This window comes from Wyeomyia smithii, chromosome 2, assembly GCF_029784165.1.
Source record: "Wyeomyia smithii strain HCP4-BCI-WySm-NY-G18 chromosome 2, ASM2978416v1, whole genome shotgun sequence".
Lineage (NCBI taxonomy): Eukaryota > Metazoa > Arthropoda > Insecta > Diptera > Culicidae > Wyeomyia > Wyeomyia smithii.
In genome coordinates this window covers 96,977,384-96,996,599 of record NC_073695.1, presented here as the reverse complement: position 1 = coordinate 96,996,599, position 19,216 = coordinate 96,977,384, and the positions used below count along the sequence as shown (strand labels likewise).

The window sequence follows — 19,216 nt, the reverse complement described above, 5'->3', positions numbered from 1 at the left end:
CGGAAAACATGCACTGTGGAAGCTATTTTACATTCAGTAAATTATACGGGTGCGACAGATTTAAATTGCTAGGATCCAACAAAGAATGCTTGCTTGCGTTGTCAAAAACTACTAACTTTCTATGACTTGTTTATTTGCCTTGAAAAAGGCATTTTGATGTTCAAAATTGGATTTCCTGATGGCAACATACGCTGAGAAGAACCGCGCTGCTCCTGAGACCTGCTGACCAAGCACAGGGCAAGTGTTTAATTTGAAGGCAGCCACAGGCGCAACCCGCTGCTATGGTCTGTTACTGCTCACTCAGTGCTAAGTGCTGATGTCTGCTGCTACTGCTGTCAACGTTGTGGACGGTCCTTCCAGCTCACCTTCCGAATAATGAATGTAGCTATTTTTCCCAGAAACATTTTTTTATAGCCGTAGGGTGCTACGTAATGGGCCACGCCTTTCTGTTCAGTTGTTACATTCTCTAATGTTCTCTAGACGAATTATTCCACAATTCGCATTTGATTTTTGTATCCAGCGAATAAACACCGACGGTGCTCTCACACACGCAACGGTTTTAACCCGTATCTTATTGCGGTTTGTAACATCAAGCGATTTCGTTTGCTCGCTGTTGCGTGTTGCAACTTGGCAGCTGGGAGACGACAAAATACTGTTAATGCTGATTGATTGAATCGACTTCATATTAGCTCTGCATAGTCGAACTTACTGCTTTTGTGAATGCGTTCTAACAGGGCAGTAGTCGGTTATGCTGATCGCAGCCTTTGCGCTGCCCCAACAGTGGGGGGTTAACTCAATAAAGTAAAAATTAGACAACCACAACAGAATTTGATTGCATCCCGCACAGAATGTCTGCTTGTGTTGATGCCAGAAAATAATTAACCTTCAATTACTTGTTTATTTGCCTTAAAAAAGGCATTTTGCGGTTCAAAATCGGTTGTTGATCGCAACTGTTGAGCTGCTCTAACAGTGGGGGAATTAAGATACACGGATAACATGTACTGTGGAAGCTATTTCACATTCAGTAAGTTAGACGTGTGCGACAGATTTAAATTGCTAGGATCCAACACAGAATGCTTACTTGCGTTGTCAAAAATTATTAACTTTCAATGACTTGTTTATTTGCCTTGAAAAAGGCATTTTGATTTCCAAAATTGGATTTCCTGATGGCAATCTTCATGCAACACGGGGGGAATAATGGCAGTCTGGCGACACACGCTGAGAAAAACCGCGATGCTCCTGAGAAGTGGTGACCAACCACAGGGCTAGTGCTGCGGCTAAGGAAGGACGACTGCTGTTGTCGCTGTCTAGAACTATTATGAGCGGCTTCGGCTGAAACCGGCTCTTATATAGGGGAAATAGCATGTTTTCAATTGCAAGGTATATGATTCTGTCGACCGTGCTTGGGAAGCAATCATATAACGACCAATCAGAGGTCGAATTTTTCGTTTTGACAAGGCTTGACTATTTTCAATAGTACAATAGTGTGAATAATAAAATTACAATTATCTTCTTTTGGGAAAAATCTTAGAAGATTTTCCAATCTATTGCTGCAAGAACGAAGGAAATCCATCAAAACTAACCGGTTTATTAGCATTTGAAATTGGACATATTTTTCACTTTTTTCGGTTTTAGATTTTCATTTCACATCCCTATGTAGCCGAACTTCCTGAGAGAAGTATTCTACTTCAAAATAAAATAAAACGCACGCTGCACGCACCTGGTTCATCGTGATCTCGTCCCAAATCTTGGAAATAAGCTTTTTAAATTGGTCCAAAGAGCTCACTTTATGTTCTCTCTGCTTAACCAGCATGTACAGCTCCGGGGAGCTGAGAGTCCACAAAGTCTTACCGGGAAAAATCAGTTAAATTCTCACGACACCACACTCGGACGATATTCGCCATGTGTATCGGTACACCGTCCTATTGAAGGACGTAATGATCCTTCCCGTAGAGGTGCTGAAGTGCCGACGAGGCCACAACCTTCTTTAGAACATCTGATAGCACTTGGAATCGATTTTCACGTTAACGGCCTCCCAAATTATCACCGACGTGGTGCTCTGGAATGTGTATGTGGGACAAGCGGATGCTGGCCAACGTCGGTGCCCACAGCTAATCAACTTTACTACGACATCACGGTACTTTACATCGAGCGCGGTAAATACAGTCCCTCCACAATTATGTGTCAGCTATAATTATGGGTCACTTTCACGAGAATACGTCTATTATCACGATACTGAGCCATTTTTATAGGTCGTGGTAATTTTTTAAACTCGCTTGCAATCTCATTTATAGGATTAAATTTGCAAATGTCACTAAAAATTGTAATCATGCTTTATAGAGGCAACCCAGCTTGGAGCTGAAAGCCTCTTCGATAAAGACAAAAAAATAATCTTGTTCGGTGCATTGAGCGAAGTGACCCATAAATGGTCGGCGTGCGACCAGACCGAACCAAGCGCCTTTTTTTCAAAAAATCGAGTTTTTCTCACCAGTGGATGTTTAAATTGATAATCTATCTTTCATGAAAAAACGAAATCATTTGAACAGTTTATAATGGTATTATAACAAAATTTCTCTGCAGCAGCTTGCAGGAAATATACGGGGTGCTTAAACTTTGATCACCGATTACTCGAAATAATGTTTTTGGCGCTTGGTTCGGTCTGGTCGCACGCCGACCAAATGTAATAATGTTACATTTTGCGGTGCACAATTGTGTGTCAGTCTATATTTTTTAACTATTCATACTACTTTCACATGATAATGCATCACGACTAATTAAAATAACTTATTATCAAGCTTTTACACCAAAAAAAAACTTTTGTGATTGGTTTTGACGATTTTATAGACTAATTTTGATTGGCTTTCTTGTTAAAATTCATTTCCTAAACGGCACTGCAGCGCGGGGAAAACTGATGAAATACGTATAACCATAGGCATACAGATATAGAATTTTCAAAGTTCATCTGCAAACGATACCATTTATATAGCACAAACAGTCATTTATTGGCGCGTAAAATTACCTCCAGTCCAAATCTCCTTTTGATCTGGAACCATCATTGGAGACCACTTAGAATTTGATGGCTCGTGCCACTTTAGTTCGAACCCAGGCCGCGACCTATAGCGCATTCACAGCCTCCATCCATACTGGCATCGAGATTCAACCATTTGGAAACGGCGCATTGAGCAATTACGATAGTGTTTGTGTTGGTGGGAAAACCTAAACCTTGCCAAATGAGTCGTCAATTGACCTCGCCAATTGCATCTACATCTAGAATGCTCCTGGCTATGTAATATGGTCTCGTAGCTCTGCGAGTTTTTTTTACAGTGGATTAAAATTCATTTGTAGGAAGCACCCTTCAGTGCAATATATTGAGGTTATTGTGCTCTGTGGAGCAGAGGTTTTACCACTTGCGAAGAAAATCGATATTTGCTCAGGGTAAAAATCAAATAGTCCACTAAATGGAAATTTGGAAACCTTCCCAAATTTCATCGCTTTATTTGTTGGCAATAAACAAGTAGTATATTTGCATTATTTCTAGACCAGCTTAAGCTAGTATATTGTCATACTTATATAGATAAAACAGCTAAACTTATCGGAATTTTCACTTTCTCTCTCATTTTATGTCCGCTTTCACCGGCGGCATCCGTGGTGCGGAAAATCGTCCGACAACGACTCGTCTGTCTGCTGCCTAGATATCGTAAGTGCTAAACTCGGCATGTCCGGCCCCCAGCTGGGCCAGAGCATTTCGCAGCAAGGGTTCTTCTCGTCACGCGATAGCCTATCGGCATCGGGCACAACCCGACCACTGCATTCCCATGTTTCCGCTACAACCTCGGAGATGGACCTGTCCCGGAAGGATCGCAAGCGAGAACGAAGCAAGCTGAAAGCCGGAGACCAGCCTCTGCTCGGGTCGTGGAGTAGGACCGGGCCTCGAGAGTCGAATGCTCACACGACGACGACGGCCGCGACTCGAGCTTCCAGTAACCATCTAGTGCCACCGTGTGGAACCGGCAGCACCTGCAACGGAGCCGACAGATACACGTAAGTGTGGCTAGTGCCAAAACCATCATTACAAGCAGCAAAACGTTTAGTACCTTTTGCATTTTTTCTGCTTCGGAGCTGGGAATAACGCACTGCAGCATCTCGATATTATATTATATAAATTAGAATTTGTTTGCGGTGCGGACCCAATAAAGTCTCATTATGGCGAGGAGAATGAATGAACAAAACACAATGAGGGCGCAGAATGCCAAAACCCAGTAGCAATATGCTTGTTTGTCGACCAAGGGTGTTATGCAGAAGCTTAGTTTTTTTGAAACTGTTTTCTTATTTGTTCTGTATTTTTTTTTTTTGTTTGATCAATTTCGGATTAAACAGCCTAAAATTTATAGCAGTTTTGATTAACATAATCATCGTATTCTAATAACCTTCATTATCAAAAATACGCTGTCAAAACTGTAAATGCCAGTTGGTTTCTATAACCATCATGAACCTCTGAAAACCCCTGTGAAAAATTTTCTTGGTAACACCTTTTCATACCCCTTTCAAACTACACCGTATGAAATCACCTGATATTGAGGGATTCCTGCTATGGTACCATATAACCATCCGTATCAGCTCATATAATCGAGCTGTCATCCTATATCACAAAACGGACAGAATATCGTGGATATCTAGTTGCAAAAACCTGATTCACGGCAGTTGGAAACACGGCCAGTTGAGGCAAATGCCAATTGGTGCGTTTGCTAACTGAACCCTTCAAATTTCGTTACTTCATCTCGAATAGCTGACGCAATTTCTTCTTCACCAGCTTGCGGTGTTCATTTATTTTGTGTGTCTAAACCGCTGAAACTGATGTGCCTCTTTTGTTCCCTTTTACTGTTTTCGATCAACAAATGTCGAACTTCATAAAAGGGTGCCAATGAAAATCGAGTTTTGAAACATTAAAAAACGATTCGATTGAAAATTTACACCTTTTCAGAAAAAGTCTTAATGTAAAATTAGTATTTATTAACTTTTATTTCGATGCGAAAAAGTGACACAAAGAAATAATAATCTGCAAAATTCTTGAATAATTTTCTACAAATTGCATTATTCAGAATGTCCATAATCCAGCAAGTTTCAGAGATATAAGAAGGATAATAATTAAATGTGTTATAACTCGAGTTTTGCTCATGATACCTCGGAGTGGTAAGTGTTTTTCATATAAAATTTTCTCAGGAACACGATGAAGTTGTGTTATTCGAAAGCAAAATATAATCATTTGTATTTCATTTTTCAAATGCAAAAACAATATATCTGGCAACACTGTTGCTAAAAATCGATGTTTTTTGTGGAGTCCTCATGGAATGACCCATTTTTTCTAGAAATATACATTTGTTTACCTTCGAATAAGCAAATAACTTTCAACACTTACGATAAACGTTTATTTTGAAAAAAAATAGGAGGATGGTATCTAAGACACGACCGCATAGTTGACGTAGGACTGCAATAGTTTTATATTTCCTTTTGAGGCTCTGTTCGATTTGAGTTCGTCTTACTTCTGGCACGGTTTGATTTGGGCATGTGCCAAAAACGAGTGATTATGATCTTGATTTTTTAACCAATTCAAGCTCAACATCCTCCAAAAGAAAAGTATTTTGGTTCTCAATGTTGCCGAAACGGATGACGGATAATAAATTGAAATTGAATTGAAATTGAAATTGAAACGGATGACCGGAATCCGTAAAACGGTTCCTGAGATATGACCGAAACATGTTCCGGTAATACAATAACCATGATCAAAGCAGTTCTATGCCTCTAATTACTTGGGTAGTAATATAAAGTATCTAGGTCGTCAGCCTAAATTCTTCAAGCAATACCTCAAACGACTTGGAACTAAAACTAGTTCATTGGTGCACATATCAACTGTTAAGTTTAAAAAGTAAAAAAAGTCATGAAAAGAGAACCGTTCATTTTTGGCATGGCTCGATTTAGACAACAGAAAAAATTCTGGCGTGTTGCCAAAATCGAACGGAGTCTGTATTTTGATTATTTATTTGCAGCACTCTAGTTTAGGAGAAAAAATATTCTCTTTAACATTGATGAATACCTTTCATTCTGAAACAGTCAATTTTCTCCAATACGTGAAAAGGCTTCTTTCTATACAGATATAAATTGAGTACGGTTCAGTAGAAATTAAACTTTCTTCTATATTTATTTGTCTTGTAAAAGATAGTTCACATCACAAAGCGGTAAAGATGTCACATAATTTTTTTTCCTGCATTTACAAGTTCGCGGAAAAAATAACAATAAAGAATTACAGTTTTAAGTCGAAAATGTATATTTACAGAAAATTGAAAATTCACATAGAATTTTATGAACAAAAATTTATTAGTTTCAAATACCAAAAAAACAACGAAGATGTCATATTTGAAAGTCGTCTGTTATCTTCAAAAATAAACCGGGCTATAATGATAAATTATATCAGCCTCAGCAATTAATGTTTGCATAGTGTTGTTCAATTACAAATGAGGTAGTATTTTGAAGCTGCTAATGTAAAAAAAATTCTAATTGAAAAATACGAATAACATACAAATGTGGGAACTCTAATATCAAGATGAAATGAATTTGGTTTTCTTCTATACCGCCACCGCGGGATGTAACTAGGATTGTCATATTGAACTAAATTCATTTAGCTAGCAAAATATTATCATTGGGCGGGGGCCTAGTAGTTGGTAACGGCTCCGCCAACCACGCTCGACGCCTGGGTTCGAATCCCACCGCCGACATAGGTGTCGATGGTTGTGGGGTGGCGTGATCCACTCACAACCAAACCAACTGGTCTAGATTCAATCCTAGCCGACACCGGGAGATTTTCTGAGGTGAAAAATCTCTGGGATCACGCCTTCCATCGCATGAGGAAGTAAAGCCGTTGGCGCCGGTCCGTTAATTCACGGGTCGTGACTTATGGTCCTGGGTGGAGTCGCTTCCCTGGGCGTCGGTGATTGGCACAACAACAGTGGCGAAACTAGACCGACGGAAAATAAGCGAGAATAAAAAAAAAATCATCAGTACAGCTTGTTTAACTACCTCTTCAAAGATCTGTACGGAGCATTTTTGTTTTCTATTGTCTTCAAAATACTCTATATTTAGTTACTTAAATAAATCTGAGAAAAATAGAGTGTATAGTTTAAAAATAAACAACGTATTTTTTATCTGTACAATTCACCAAATCCAGTTGAATTCTGATATTTTCTACTATACGAAACAAGAAGAAGAAGCTGACAATTCAAACGGCAATTCGATTGTGTTCTATTCATGCCTGTGTCAGCATGTTTCCTTCAAGACATCAGTTTTATTGACATTCTATTATTAGAACGTAAAACTGTCTGATAGTGGAGGTGGTTACGAACTTCCCGAAAAGGCTCAAAATAGTCTAGGTTTACGAAAGCAAACACTAATTGACCTATTGGGACGGAAGATTCTGTCATTTTTTGCCACTGCTATACAGGATATCACAGCAGGCAATTTGGTGTCTACTAATAAACCCTGTGCCAGGCATGTTCGCATGTGATTGGTACATTGTTCGCGAAAATTCGACCTTGAAACTTTTATTCAATTTTCACTATTTAACAATGAAGTGATAATGATAACTGAAGAATCACAAAATTGTCCATCATTTTATCAATCCAACGACATATTGATTATTGTGATCCATCATGGGGTTTCCATCAGTATAAACTATTGAAATCTTTCATTCCGATGTTACACCTTGGTTTAAGTTAGACGTAGTCCTACGTCAAAATTGAACGTAGAACTAAATCCCTCAGGAAGTTGGGCTGGGGGTGAAAAATGAAAATCCAAAAAAGGAAAAGGCCCCGTTTGATGTAAGCCTCATCAGGGTGTGTGTTTGATTGAGTGGTTTCCACTATTATCGAAGGAATAAAGTTCACTGCCTTATTTGGAGGAGTCATCCAAACATCTAATAGTTGTAATGTTTTTATCAAAAAATTGCTTCCTCTTTTGTAAGAGTGCTTCGCAGTCACATAGTAAATGTTCCGAGGTTTCTTTATCTAGGTTACAGAAGCGACAGGCATCATCTTGCAACTTACCTATCTGCTTTAAGTAATATTTGCTTGAGCAGTGACCCGTCACAAGGCCACTAAAGGTACAAAGATCTTTTTTGGAGATATTGAGTAGTTTTTTAGTTACTGTTTTGTTGGGTGATATGAATCTCTTCGATTGTCGAGCTGTTTCATTGTTTTTCCAGATGTTATCCATTGTTGATTATTCCCAATTCTTGAGTTCCATTTTGAGGGCACATTCGGAAATCCCACAAAATGGTTCTGGTCCTATGAATGATTGCTTTGTTCCATTTCTCGCCAAGAGATCAGCTCTTTCATTACCTTCAATACCACAATGTCCAGGTACCCACAATAGGTTCACTTTACTATTTCTAGCTGCCTGTTGTAGTAATTGAATACAATTCCAAACCAAGTACAGGAAGTGGATTTCAGTGCTTTTAGAGCAGCTTGACTATCCGAAAAAATACATATACATATTTGCATGTCTATAGTTGCGTCGTAAACACACTATAGCGCATTCAATTATTGCTTGTATTTCTGCTTGAAACACAGTTGGCCATTCACCCATCGGTATAGATATGTTGACTCCGGGACCTGTTACCCCAGCCCCAACTCTATTGTTCAGCCTGGAACCATCCGTGTAGAAAACTGTTGAGCCTGGTTGAATACTAGGCCCTCCTGATTCCCATTCAGTACGACTTGGCTCAGTCACTTGGAATAGTCGTTCAAAGTTATACTGCCTATCCATCCAGTCTTCCTGAGTTAACAGCGCATTGATCTCGAAGTTTTTAAGAATACTAAGGTGTCCGCTAAGGTCGCCTTCAAAGAACTTTCCTGTCTTTTGTAGCCTTAGTGCGTTTTTCTCAGCTTCCAATTGGTCGGCTTGCGACCAGACCGAACCAAGCGCCATTTTTTTGAAAATTAAGTTTTCAACACTAGTGGATGTTAAAACTGATAATCTATCTTTCATGAAAAAACGAAATCATTTGAACAGTTTATAATGGTATTATAACAAAATTTCTCTGCGGCAACTTGCAGGAAGCATACGGGATGGTTAAACTTTGATCGCCGATTACTCGAAATAATGTTTTTGGCGCTTGGTTCGGTCTGGTCGCACGCCGACCAATTGTACAAATAAATGCAATGGAAGTACACTAAGGTCGTTTTTTACGCGGATGATGCGTTTCAAATCTGTATGGGCCCGCGTAAAAAAATGACTTTTTTGAGTTGCAAATATAACAAAAAAAACCGTCCTAAAACGTTTAAACCTCGTTTGAATATGATAGTGGCCAATCTAGAGACCAAAATGCAATATTTTAAATTTTGAGTATTTTGAGTACACCAAAAATTGTGATTTTTTTTTGAAAACTGATAAATGATCACTCGTGGCCTAAAACGGAAAACGTGATTGAAATGAGGTCGATATCTTGTACCGTTTTTGAGTAATGGAAGAAAGCAACCCGCGTAAAAAAACCGCGTAAAAACGACCTTACATAGCATCTAATGCTTTCGAAGGCGTACTTCAAGCTGCTCTCGTGATGGAAATCGTAGCAAGTCTTTGCAACTTTTCCAACTTTTTCTGAGCATATTTAACATTTGTCTTAGGCCACCATACTAGGGAGGCATATGTTATTCTGGGTCTGACGATAGCCGTATAGATCCAGTGAATCATTTTCGGCTTTAATCCCCATTTATTACCAACAGTTTTTTACTAAGGCACTTGTAGCCTTACTTATTACTTTGTCTATGTGTAAGTTCCAATTTAATTCGCTATCTGGGGTTATTCCTTAGTACTTGACCTCTAGAGAAAGTTCAAATTTCGTTCCATTGATATACGAATCAGGGATTTTAGGTTTTTTCCTGCGTGTGAATGGGATAATATTAGTTTTCTTCGGATTTATTGATAGTCCCTCTTTTTCACACCACATTGTGGTTAGCATGTTGAAGTCTATCTCTGATTACTTTACAATTACTTCAAAACCTTGTGATTCTAGTTGCGTCAACAGCTCAACAACTACTAATGACCACAATAGGGGTGAGAGAACCCTTCCCTGTGGGCATCCCTTTGCAGCCTTTACTGTGACTGTTGAGCTTCCATGATTGCAAGTTATTTCTCCTTTTTGTAACATTTCAAATATCCAATCGACGATTGTTATGTCAAAGTTACGTTTTCTCATTACATATTTCATTGAGTTATGAGATGCAATATCAAATGCGCCGTCGATGTCTAGAAACGCAGATAACATAATCTAATAAGCTTCCCACCACCCTAAAAAAATTGGTAAATGTCTCCAAATCACTCAAATTCAGAGATAGAAAAAAAATTTCAGCAAAGTTGCTTAGAATTTCTTCTGCTACAACTTTGTCAAAGGACGCGTATAATTATCTCTTCAAATATGCTCATGTCCGCCTAAATTGTCATTCATTTTGACTGGAAAACAGAAGAGTTTGAAATTCAGTTTATTCCAAATAAAAAAAATAACATGTATCCAGTTTTTGCATATAGTAAAAATCAATGTTTGCTCTTTAAAATGGTATCGTAAAATATTTTTTACAAGTGCGACCACAAGAGTTATCAATTTTTGAAAATGGCGTATTTTGAATAAAAGAAATGCTTGTAACTTTTTACCAACGAAAGATATTCACGACCTTTTTACGTTAAAAGTTGCGACTTTTGAAGGTCTAAAACTTTCTCGAAGACAGCATTACCGAAGACAGCATTGCTGAAAAAAATAGAGCGAAAAAACTATTTTTTTGGCACCACCCTAAAAAAAGTGTCTCTAAATCGCTCAAATTTAGAGATACAAAAAACTTTTTATAGCAAAGTTGCTTAAAATTTCTTCTGCTACAACTTTGTTGAAGGACGCGTAGAATAATCTTTTTAAATGAAGGAGTTAGTGTTTCTAATTCGCTGATTTTAGGACCACCCTATTTTACGTTGATACCAAAATAAGTTCCCAACTATAAAAAACAACTTCTGTGAAGCATCTATATCTCTTAAACCTCAAAATTGCATCGAAAAGCTCATGTCCGCCTAAATTGTCTATCTGGACCACTGTGCATCGCTTTCTTCCCATATTACTGTGTCCCAGTTTAATGGTTATGGAATGCCTGATAAAAATGCTTATTTGAATCAAGGACATAGATGGGAGAACCATTCCTGAAGCGAATGCTTCATCAAGATTAGGAATTAACCAAGATTCATCGAGAAATGGCTATTTTCCATTCGAAGAAGACCCGTAGTGGGAGCATTGAGATTTCTGCATCAAAAGATAAAAGTGGAAGAGGTTGTTTATAAGAAACGACCGCAAGGTTAACGTAGAATTACGACAGCCTGTCTTAGGGTAATAATTTTTTGCAATAGCTTTGGAAATACACTCGATTAGGGTTAATCATTTTAATGGTGTGAAGCGATATATTTTTCCGTACTTGTTTCGTATATTATTTTTACTTTAAAAATACATGGAATCCGTTGGAAACTAGCTGAGTTCAGAACTTTTGAAAGTGGGCAATATTCGTGACGCTCTCGATGCTTTCGGTTTTACAATTTGTTCCCCTATATATGTTGCCGTAAGACATAATTCTACGTCGAAAACGCACTAATCGATGTGCTGAAGTCGACTCTGTTGAAAGAAACATAAAAAAATCTGAATTAATCCACCTAGTGGTGCAGAAATCTTTGTTATACTAACTATTACTCTATACTCTTTTGGCCAGTAAATCACAAATAGTATACCAACGTAAGTCAATAATAAATTAAACGAACCTAAAAATAGTTTTCAGAGGGTGAACCAAAAACGATCATGGTATTAAAGCTTGACGTGGTTTTCGCAAATATTATGGATGTTATCACTGGAGTATATGTGCATTATTTTTTCGATCACAAACCAATTTTTAGATACTGGTCAAAAGCAACTCAAATTTGTTGAAATAATCGAACGTGGGGAAACAGTAATAGAAAACAATGACGGTGATTTCATACTAGAACAGCAAATATGTATGATAGATCAATGCATTTCTATTTTTTTAATTCCTAATTTATAATGCAGTTATAATTTTTTAATTTCCCAGTTTTAATACCACATTCGCTTTATTTTCAGGAATCGCAGGACCTAGAATTATGAATCAGTATAAAGTATTTTTTACGAATTGAAGCAAACTTCTACAAACCTGCTCTCGAAAAATTATAGTAAAGAATTATACAAAAAAAATAATATAAGAATTGATGACAGTTGTCAGTTTAATTGTATCTCAAATGCATTATCTGAAAATGAAGGTTTACCACGACATTTGAGAATTTCGGATTTTCAGAGTATAGTCGAGAACATTATTCTTTTCGAAGGCCTAGGCTGTGAGATAAAATCCGGAATAAAGACATTACAAAACTTGCTGCAATAACGAGAAGTGGAATAACATGGATACTTTTTTTGCACTTAGTCTTAAATAAAATGCAATATTCATACCATAAAGATAAGTGACTTTTCATCTGCGCACAAAAGTAAACGTTTATAACCATGTCATAAAGTAACTTTCATCCAAACTGTAAATCATCGCATTCGATGTTCATTCGATGTTGACAATTTTTTACAACACTTTTTCCTTATTTTGCTGGTCACGAGTGAAAACTATATCGAGAACCGAATTTAAAACATAAAATAGAGTAAGTATTCAACTGAAAAATTTTCAGTAGCATTGCAAACGAAACAGCGATTTGTTTATGTTTTCCTCAACGAGTGGCACAAACACATTCGAACGTAAATAGGTCTATACATCTTTGGTAAAGCTTTTCAAAATATCTACATCGCTAATTGTGTTACATTTGCACATTGTGGGATCAGATTTTGCTCCCGAAAGATGTAAAAGTTTCTTATTCTTTGCAAATCTGGGTTTAACGTACAATTTAATATATATTTTAAAAGAATTGAGAACGGAAGCTTCGCAAGCGAGAAAAAGAGCTAAGTTTCCTCTAAAATCTAATTCATTTTTTTAGGAAAAAGCTAATTTATTCACACCAGTTGAGACGCACTGCGAATAGTGTAAAAATTATGCAACGTTGTCGATGCTTGTTGATTTTTCTTTGGAAAATAAATAGCGATACGAAAAAAAGAGGGATAGAGAAGAAGAGAAAGCAGGGAGAGAGAGAGAGAAATTATCCGAAGAGTAAATCATCCCATGTCTAAAATATACTTTGGTAAAAAATCTACATTTCAAGCAACCAATAAAAAAAAATCGCACTCAGCATAATTTTCAATGAGATCTAGGGCTTTCATTTGAGCATACGAACATCAAAATCTGATTATGCGTTCTGTAAAAAGAGTGTTTTTTTTTTCGGTTCAATTCTGATATACTACACATTTAAACAGCATATTTACACATACATACATACAGGCACACATACACATACATACAGAAATTGTTCATTTCGTCGATCTGAAATTGGTATACAACACATGGCTCTCCGTGCCGTTCATTTTGCGTTTAAAGTTAAATGTCTCATAGAAAAAATACTCTTTGATCAATGTTTTGAAATCTAAGCCACTAATCGAAAATCCACTCGGTAGCATTCTGGGGGAGCACAGTAGCTTTCGTTTGCGTATAAGATCATCAAAATCGGATATTGCGTTCTATAAGAAAGGTGCGTTAGTATTTTGCGGCACATACATACAGACATCATACATACACACACACACACACACACACACACACACACACACACACACACACACACACACACACACACACACACACACACGAACAGACATTGCTCAGTTCGTCGAGCTGAGTCGAATGGTATATACCATTCGGCCTTCTGGTCTTCGGATCTATTAACCTCGGATCTATAACCTTTGTTTAGTATAACAAAGGTGAAAATCGTATAATCAATTCATAAATGTTTGATATTAGTTGTATTTACCAGACAATTGAACTGTGCAGTAACAGTTAATAATTTCAGCCTTGTTAAATGTTTAAAATAAACAAAGCAGAAAGAATTTTAATTTTCCGAAGGTATCGTCGGAATCCTTGGTCAAGTATATGAATATGAAGATTGTTTGTATTTCATGATGCTGTAAGAAGACGGAGTTTAACCAGAGAAAGGCCGGAATCCTCAATCGGCAAAGATGCCCCTTCTGTAAATTGTTATGAACCATGAGTATGATCGAGATGCTGTAAAAAGTGACTGGTTTGTAATGATGAAAACTTAGTAAATTGACATTTACGAATTTGTTTCGCATATACCGCTTGTGATGCACAGTGTTAATGAATCGTAATATACATCACACTGCTGCGCAATTGCAGCAGCATCAAACTGCAATCAAAGTTGCAATTTAGTAATAACCATTCATTATACTCTTCCAGATATATTTAGCAGCCTTGAAAAAGACTGGTTGCTGCAGTTGCAAATTTCATTCAATTATCGCATAAAGGCTTCATGGTCCAGATAGCGCACGATATCCGCTCTGACAAAGATTTTTTACGCACGTTGTGGAATGGGATAACTGAAAAAATTATTTCCAGTTATATCATTCTACTACGTTCGTAAAAAAGAGGATGGGCTACGCTGCTCACAGTTTGTCGGTATATGAGCGAAATTTGAGCGTGAAAGCGCATTATTCTATCGTCAACTGTGTACCTGCCAACAAATGTGTCATCATTGAGATGGCTCCAGGGACAAGCGACAAAGGAGCCAGGAAATTTGTAACAACAGGTCAAACCTCGTTGTAAGGAGTAACATTTTCGGTTGCTTCCCGGTTGGCGGATTACAACAAACTTTCTACTATTACACTTGCCGCAAAGTTCAGACCGCCGTACGTTTGCTGCTCCGAGTTAATTGTTACATTCCTCTTGTCAACCTATTGTTGCCTTATAAAGGCAACAATATAACATGTATCGTGTGTTGCACGGCTTGAAGGAAGATGTTCCCGTTCACGTATCGGATAAAAGGGTCACAATTATGCTGTGATGTCAAGCAACAACCGTCTTCTTTAAGACGTTACATATTTGTTAATGAAGTGTTATGAATTTTCCAAAACGGACTCAGCGCCGTTAACAGAACTTGCTGAACTTTTCTGTTTGGAATCGGATTTGTTTGGCATATACCGCTTGTGATGCCAGTGTTAATAATCGTAATATACATCACACTGCTGCGCAATTGCAGCAGCATCAAACTGCAATCAAAGTTGCAATTTAGTAATAACCATTCATCATGCTCTTCCAAATATATTTAGCAGCCTTGAGTGGTTGCTGCAGTTGCAAATTTCATTCAATTATCGCATAAATGCTTCATGGTCCAGATAGCGCGCGATATCCGCTCTGACAAAGATTTTTTTCGCATGTATCAACTTTGGTATCAACGCGCCCAGCGCGTTCAGCCAGAAATTGAAACCCGGCTTTTCTTTCTTCTTCACGATCAGCAACCAACGTCCGTGTGGTATCGGCACAATCATGGAATGAATTATACATAAAACACAAAGCGCGCATTCTTAGTCAACTAGGTATATTCTGTCGACCTTGTTAGGGAAGGAAGCATTGTGCGACCAATCAGAGGTCGACATATGCGTTTCGACAAGGCTTGACAATTTTCAATAGTACAATCGTTCGAACAATCAGTTACAACTTTCTGCATTTGGACGGGTGCTTGGTTGATTTTCCAATCGATTACTGCAAAAATGACGAAAATCGGTTGGAAACTGACTGAGCTTAAAACGGTTGAAAGTGGACAATTTTTGTGACGCTCTCGATGTTTTTGGTTTTTGAAATTGGATCCTTGTAATGAAACTGGTCCCCTGTGTATGTTGCCGTAAGACGTAATTCTACGTCAAAAAGCGTGAGACATTTTTATCTCCAGTTTTTTCATAAGGAATCTTACAAAAGACATATATCTGAATACAGGCTGCATTGGCCACTTCCGGAACTCCCGAGAATTCTCGAAGGAACCCGTGGTTGGGGTTCATCATATGCGTTTTTGCTTATGAACAACGTGCGACATTTCTCAAAAAGCGGAAGGTTCAAGCGAGCGACAGCGAAACTAGCAGTGATGGAGATTCAAGAAGGTAACTCTGAGCCGGATAGCATTCCCGAGACAGGGTTACGGGCCAGGGAATGTTCTGGCCACACTGGCCATGTTTCTGCCGCGTCGCTGCATGCTTGAATACCAAGAAATGTCAGTGGGTTAAGGCGTAGAAATGACAGAAGGAAAAGTGTTGGAGCATAGAAGCATAGAAATTTTGTAAACAAACGGATATTGTAAAAGCAGGAAGGTGAAAAGAGAATCTGGCGTGTTTAAAGATAGAATTTACTGGAAATTAGTAGCAAATTTGATAATTAAAGTAAAGTTCGGAAAGATAGATCAGTTGGAAGTGAAAGATAGTGTTGCAGTAAGCGAATATAGATGGGAGAAGTGATACCGATACCTAATTGTATTTTTAATTACAGTCGGTGGTGATAATTCAGGCAGTTTAAGGTTGGGGAAATCGCATGCAAGGAAAAACTAGATTTGTAAGCTAAATTTATTTGTTACAAGTCATCGATTAAAAAAAACTAATTCTAGTTGAAGCTGTTTAAAGTAAAACTGCTGTACGGAACTGTTTTTCTTGTCTTGGCAAAGAACGTGAAACCCAACAATTTCCTTGAAAGATAATATGAAATCGTTCGCGCGATACTTGTTATTATGAACCCGGTGCACGAATTCAGCGCATCGTTTACCAAAACGAACCCTGCTGCAAACCCTACCTCTTTTTCCCAGTGATTTCTCGTGGAAGTGCAGAGGTGTTCTCGGCTTCGAATTAAGCGAGTATCACGTCAACATATTCCTATACAAACTCCTTCTTTGGCCTGCATTCGGATGCGGCCAGCGCTGGTATTGCCTGATATGAAGATTAAGGTCATCAGTTTTTACACATTGAGGATGAATGTTAGTCCCAAGCACCATCCGTTGGTTCTCTGTATAATTACAGCTGATCTGGCAATAACGGAGTAGCAACCCCGGGCGGTCAATCATGCTCATGCTCATGCTCATAAACATCGTGCGACATTTCTTTCTTGGTATGCGGGTCGTTTCTGGAGTAGCCAATAGGCTCCTCTGGGGACTTCTGTATGAAAAATGTCCATTTCTCGATGAGTTTTAGACTGATTCCTGATCTCGATAACCCATGGTTCTCCCATCTATGTCCATGATGCAGATAAGCATTTTTATCAAGCAACCCATAATCAAATTCTTCAAAAAAATTAGCAGGCTTGCTATGCCTACCGGAACTCAGGAATATTTTCTACATCCGGTGACGATCGACATAATATTATACTTAGTTAACCGGAAACGCACTATTTGGGCTATATAAGAGCCTTATTTAGCTCAAACCAATAATCTATCACTCTCGAATGCAACAATGCAATAAACAGCCTTATGGACCCTATAACAGAAGACGAAGCAAGCAACTCCAGTCACTGACGAGGCGAGCAGAATGTTGTATTACGGGACGCTAGTGATACTTAGCTGATGACAGCTGAGTCCCGAACGAGTCGTGCAGTTGCGCAAACCAACTGTAACTTTGTCTGTTAAGTATCGGAATGTAAAAATAATGAAACTCCATTATCTCGGAAATCACAAAACCGATTTAAACAAAATAGGTATCAAACGAACGGGCTGTCTTTAAAACCCCTAACTAACGACTTTTATGATGAATGAACATGTGGTTCAAAGGTTATGAAAAGAAATGTGTTCAGAAAACTTCGCTTTGCCAAAGGTGGCTGTACTGATTTCAACAATGTTAGGTTTAAATTATTTTGTTGCCTTTTGGACCCATATCAACAAAATCGAAACAAATGCTGCCCTAAATCTCAAAATGGTTGCGCTAGAAAGATTATAGCTTTCATCCCATTTCTATGAAATTTGGTGCCCCTAGTCATTGTCAGGACGCGTCAACTTACGTCAAAATGTCGCATAGTAATTGCTCGCCGGGTTTGTCCCTTCAAACTGAACATCACGAAAATAATTATTTAAGTCTCTTGAAAAATGTTTATGACTAGAGGCACCAAAATTTACAGGAATGGTTAGAAAGCTACAATTATTAAAAATTAAAAAATTAAAATTATGAAAGTCCATTCTCTCAAAGATTACACGACTTTTTTGAACAAATAAGTGTCAAACGAACAGGTTGTTCCTCAAACTTACAGAGCAACAAAACCCAAAGGCTGTTTTAAGCTAACTGCTTTGTGCAAAGTTTGAATTAATAGTCATTATCCTAATAGAAAGACTCTTTATTGGTACGAATATTATGTCAAATTTCACATATTATGCTCCAATTATTCCTCCAAATACAACATCAATATTCAAAAACCCAAAAAATGGATTTCCGTTATTGGATTGTACTTGGCAATTGAATGGAGTTGATTCCTAACCTCTGAGTATCATCCCGGGTGTACTGAACTCACATAGGGTAATGTTTGTCCCTTTTAGACTGGTTTCCAGAAACCGGAAGCTACTATTTATTAATTTAAAACGGCGTCTGATTCCAGCCTCAGGGTATCATAAGAGCAAAGCAAAGCCTTGGTGCTACATTCCGGTTCGGAACTTGACCTTCTGTTTACTATACACAGACTTCGCAGCCAACCGTTAAGTGTACAGGACAATTGCGGGGCTAGCACTACGATCCTACTGACACTAACAGTCTCTCCCGAGTCAGGACTCGAACCTACGACGACTGGCTTGTTAGGCCAGCATCGTACCTCGAGACTAGCTGGGGTATCATACCGCTTCCGTAAATCGTATTGGATGGTATTTGATCCCTGTAGGCTGTTGATCGGGAACTGTCGCCATCTTCGTTATCGAAATACCCAGATTGGGCAATATTCGGTTATTATATGATAGATTTCATGATAATCAGGCAACCAGAAGTGGTCATCTGGATATAAAATGGGGTTTGAGGTCGGATTCTGGCCACTGGGTATAACGAAAATAAATAAATGAATAATAAAGTCAGCAGAAACTATTAAGGTGTATTTTTGCCTTTCTCCTAGAAAGGTATAGCAATCACTTGCAAAACCGAAAGTATAAAAGTGCTCCAAAGGGCCGAATGGCATATATCACTCGACTCAGCTCGACGAGCTGAGCATTTTCTGTATGTGTGTGTATGCGTGTGTGTGTGTGGGTATGT

General features: G+C 38.2%; 1 protein-coding gene across 7 annotated transcripts in view; it reads left to right on the top strand.

Annotated features, from left to right (window-relative positions):
• The window catches only part of LOC129725431 (cyclic nucleotide-gated channel rod photoreceptor subunit alpha), a 444,338-nt gene that overhangs the window by 304,202 nt on the left and 120,920 nt on the right, over positions 1–19,216 (top strand). For all 7 annotated transcript variants that reach the window (XM_055681274.1, XM_055681280.1, XM_055681278.1 and 4 more), the window contains one exon: positions 3,693–4,041. In XM_055681274.1, coding sequence (XP_055537249.1) covers positions 3,693–4,041 — 349 coding nt within the window. The remainder of the gene's footprint in view (positions 1–3,692; positions 4,042–19,216) is intronic.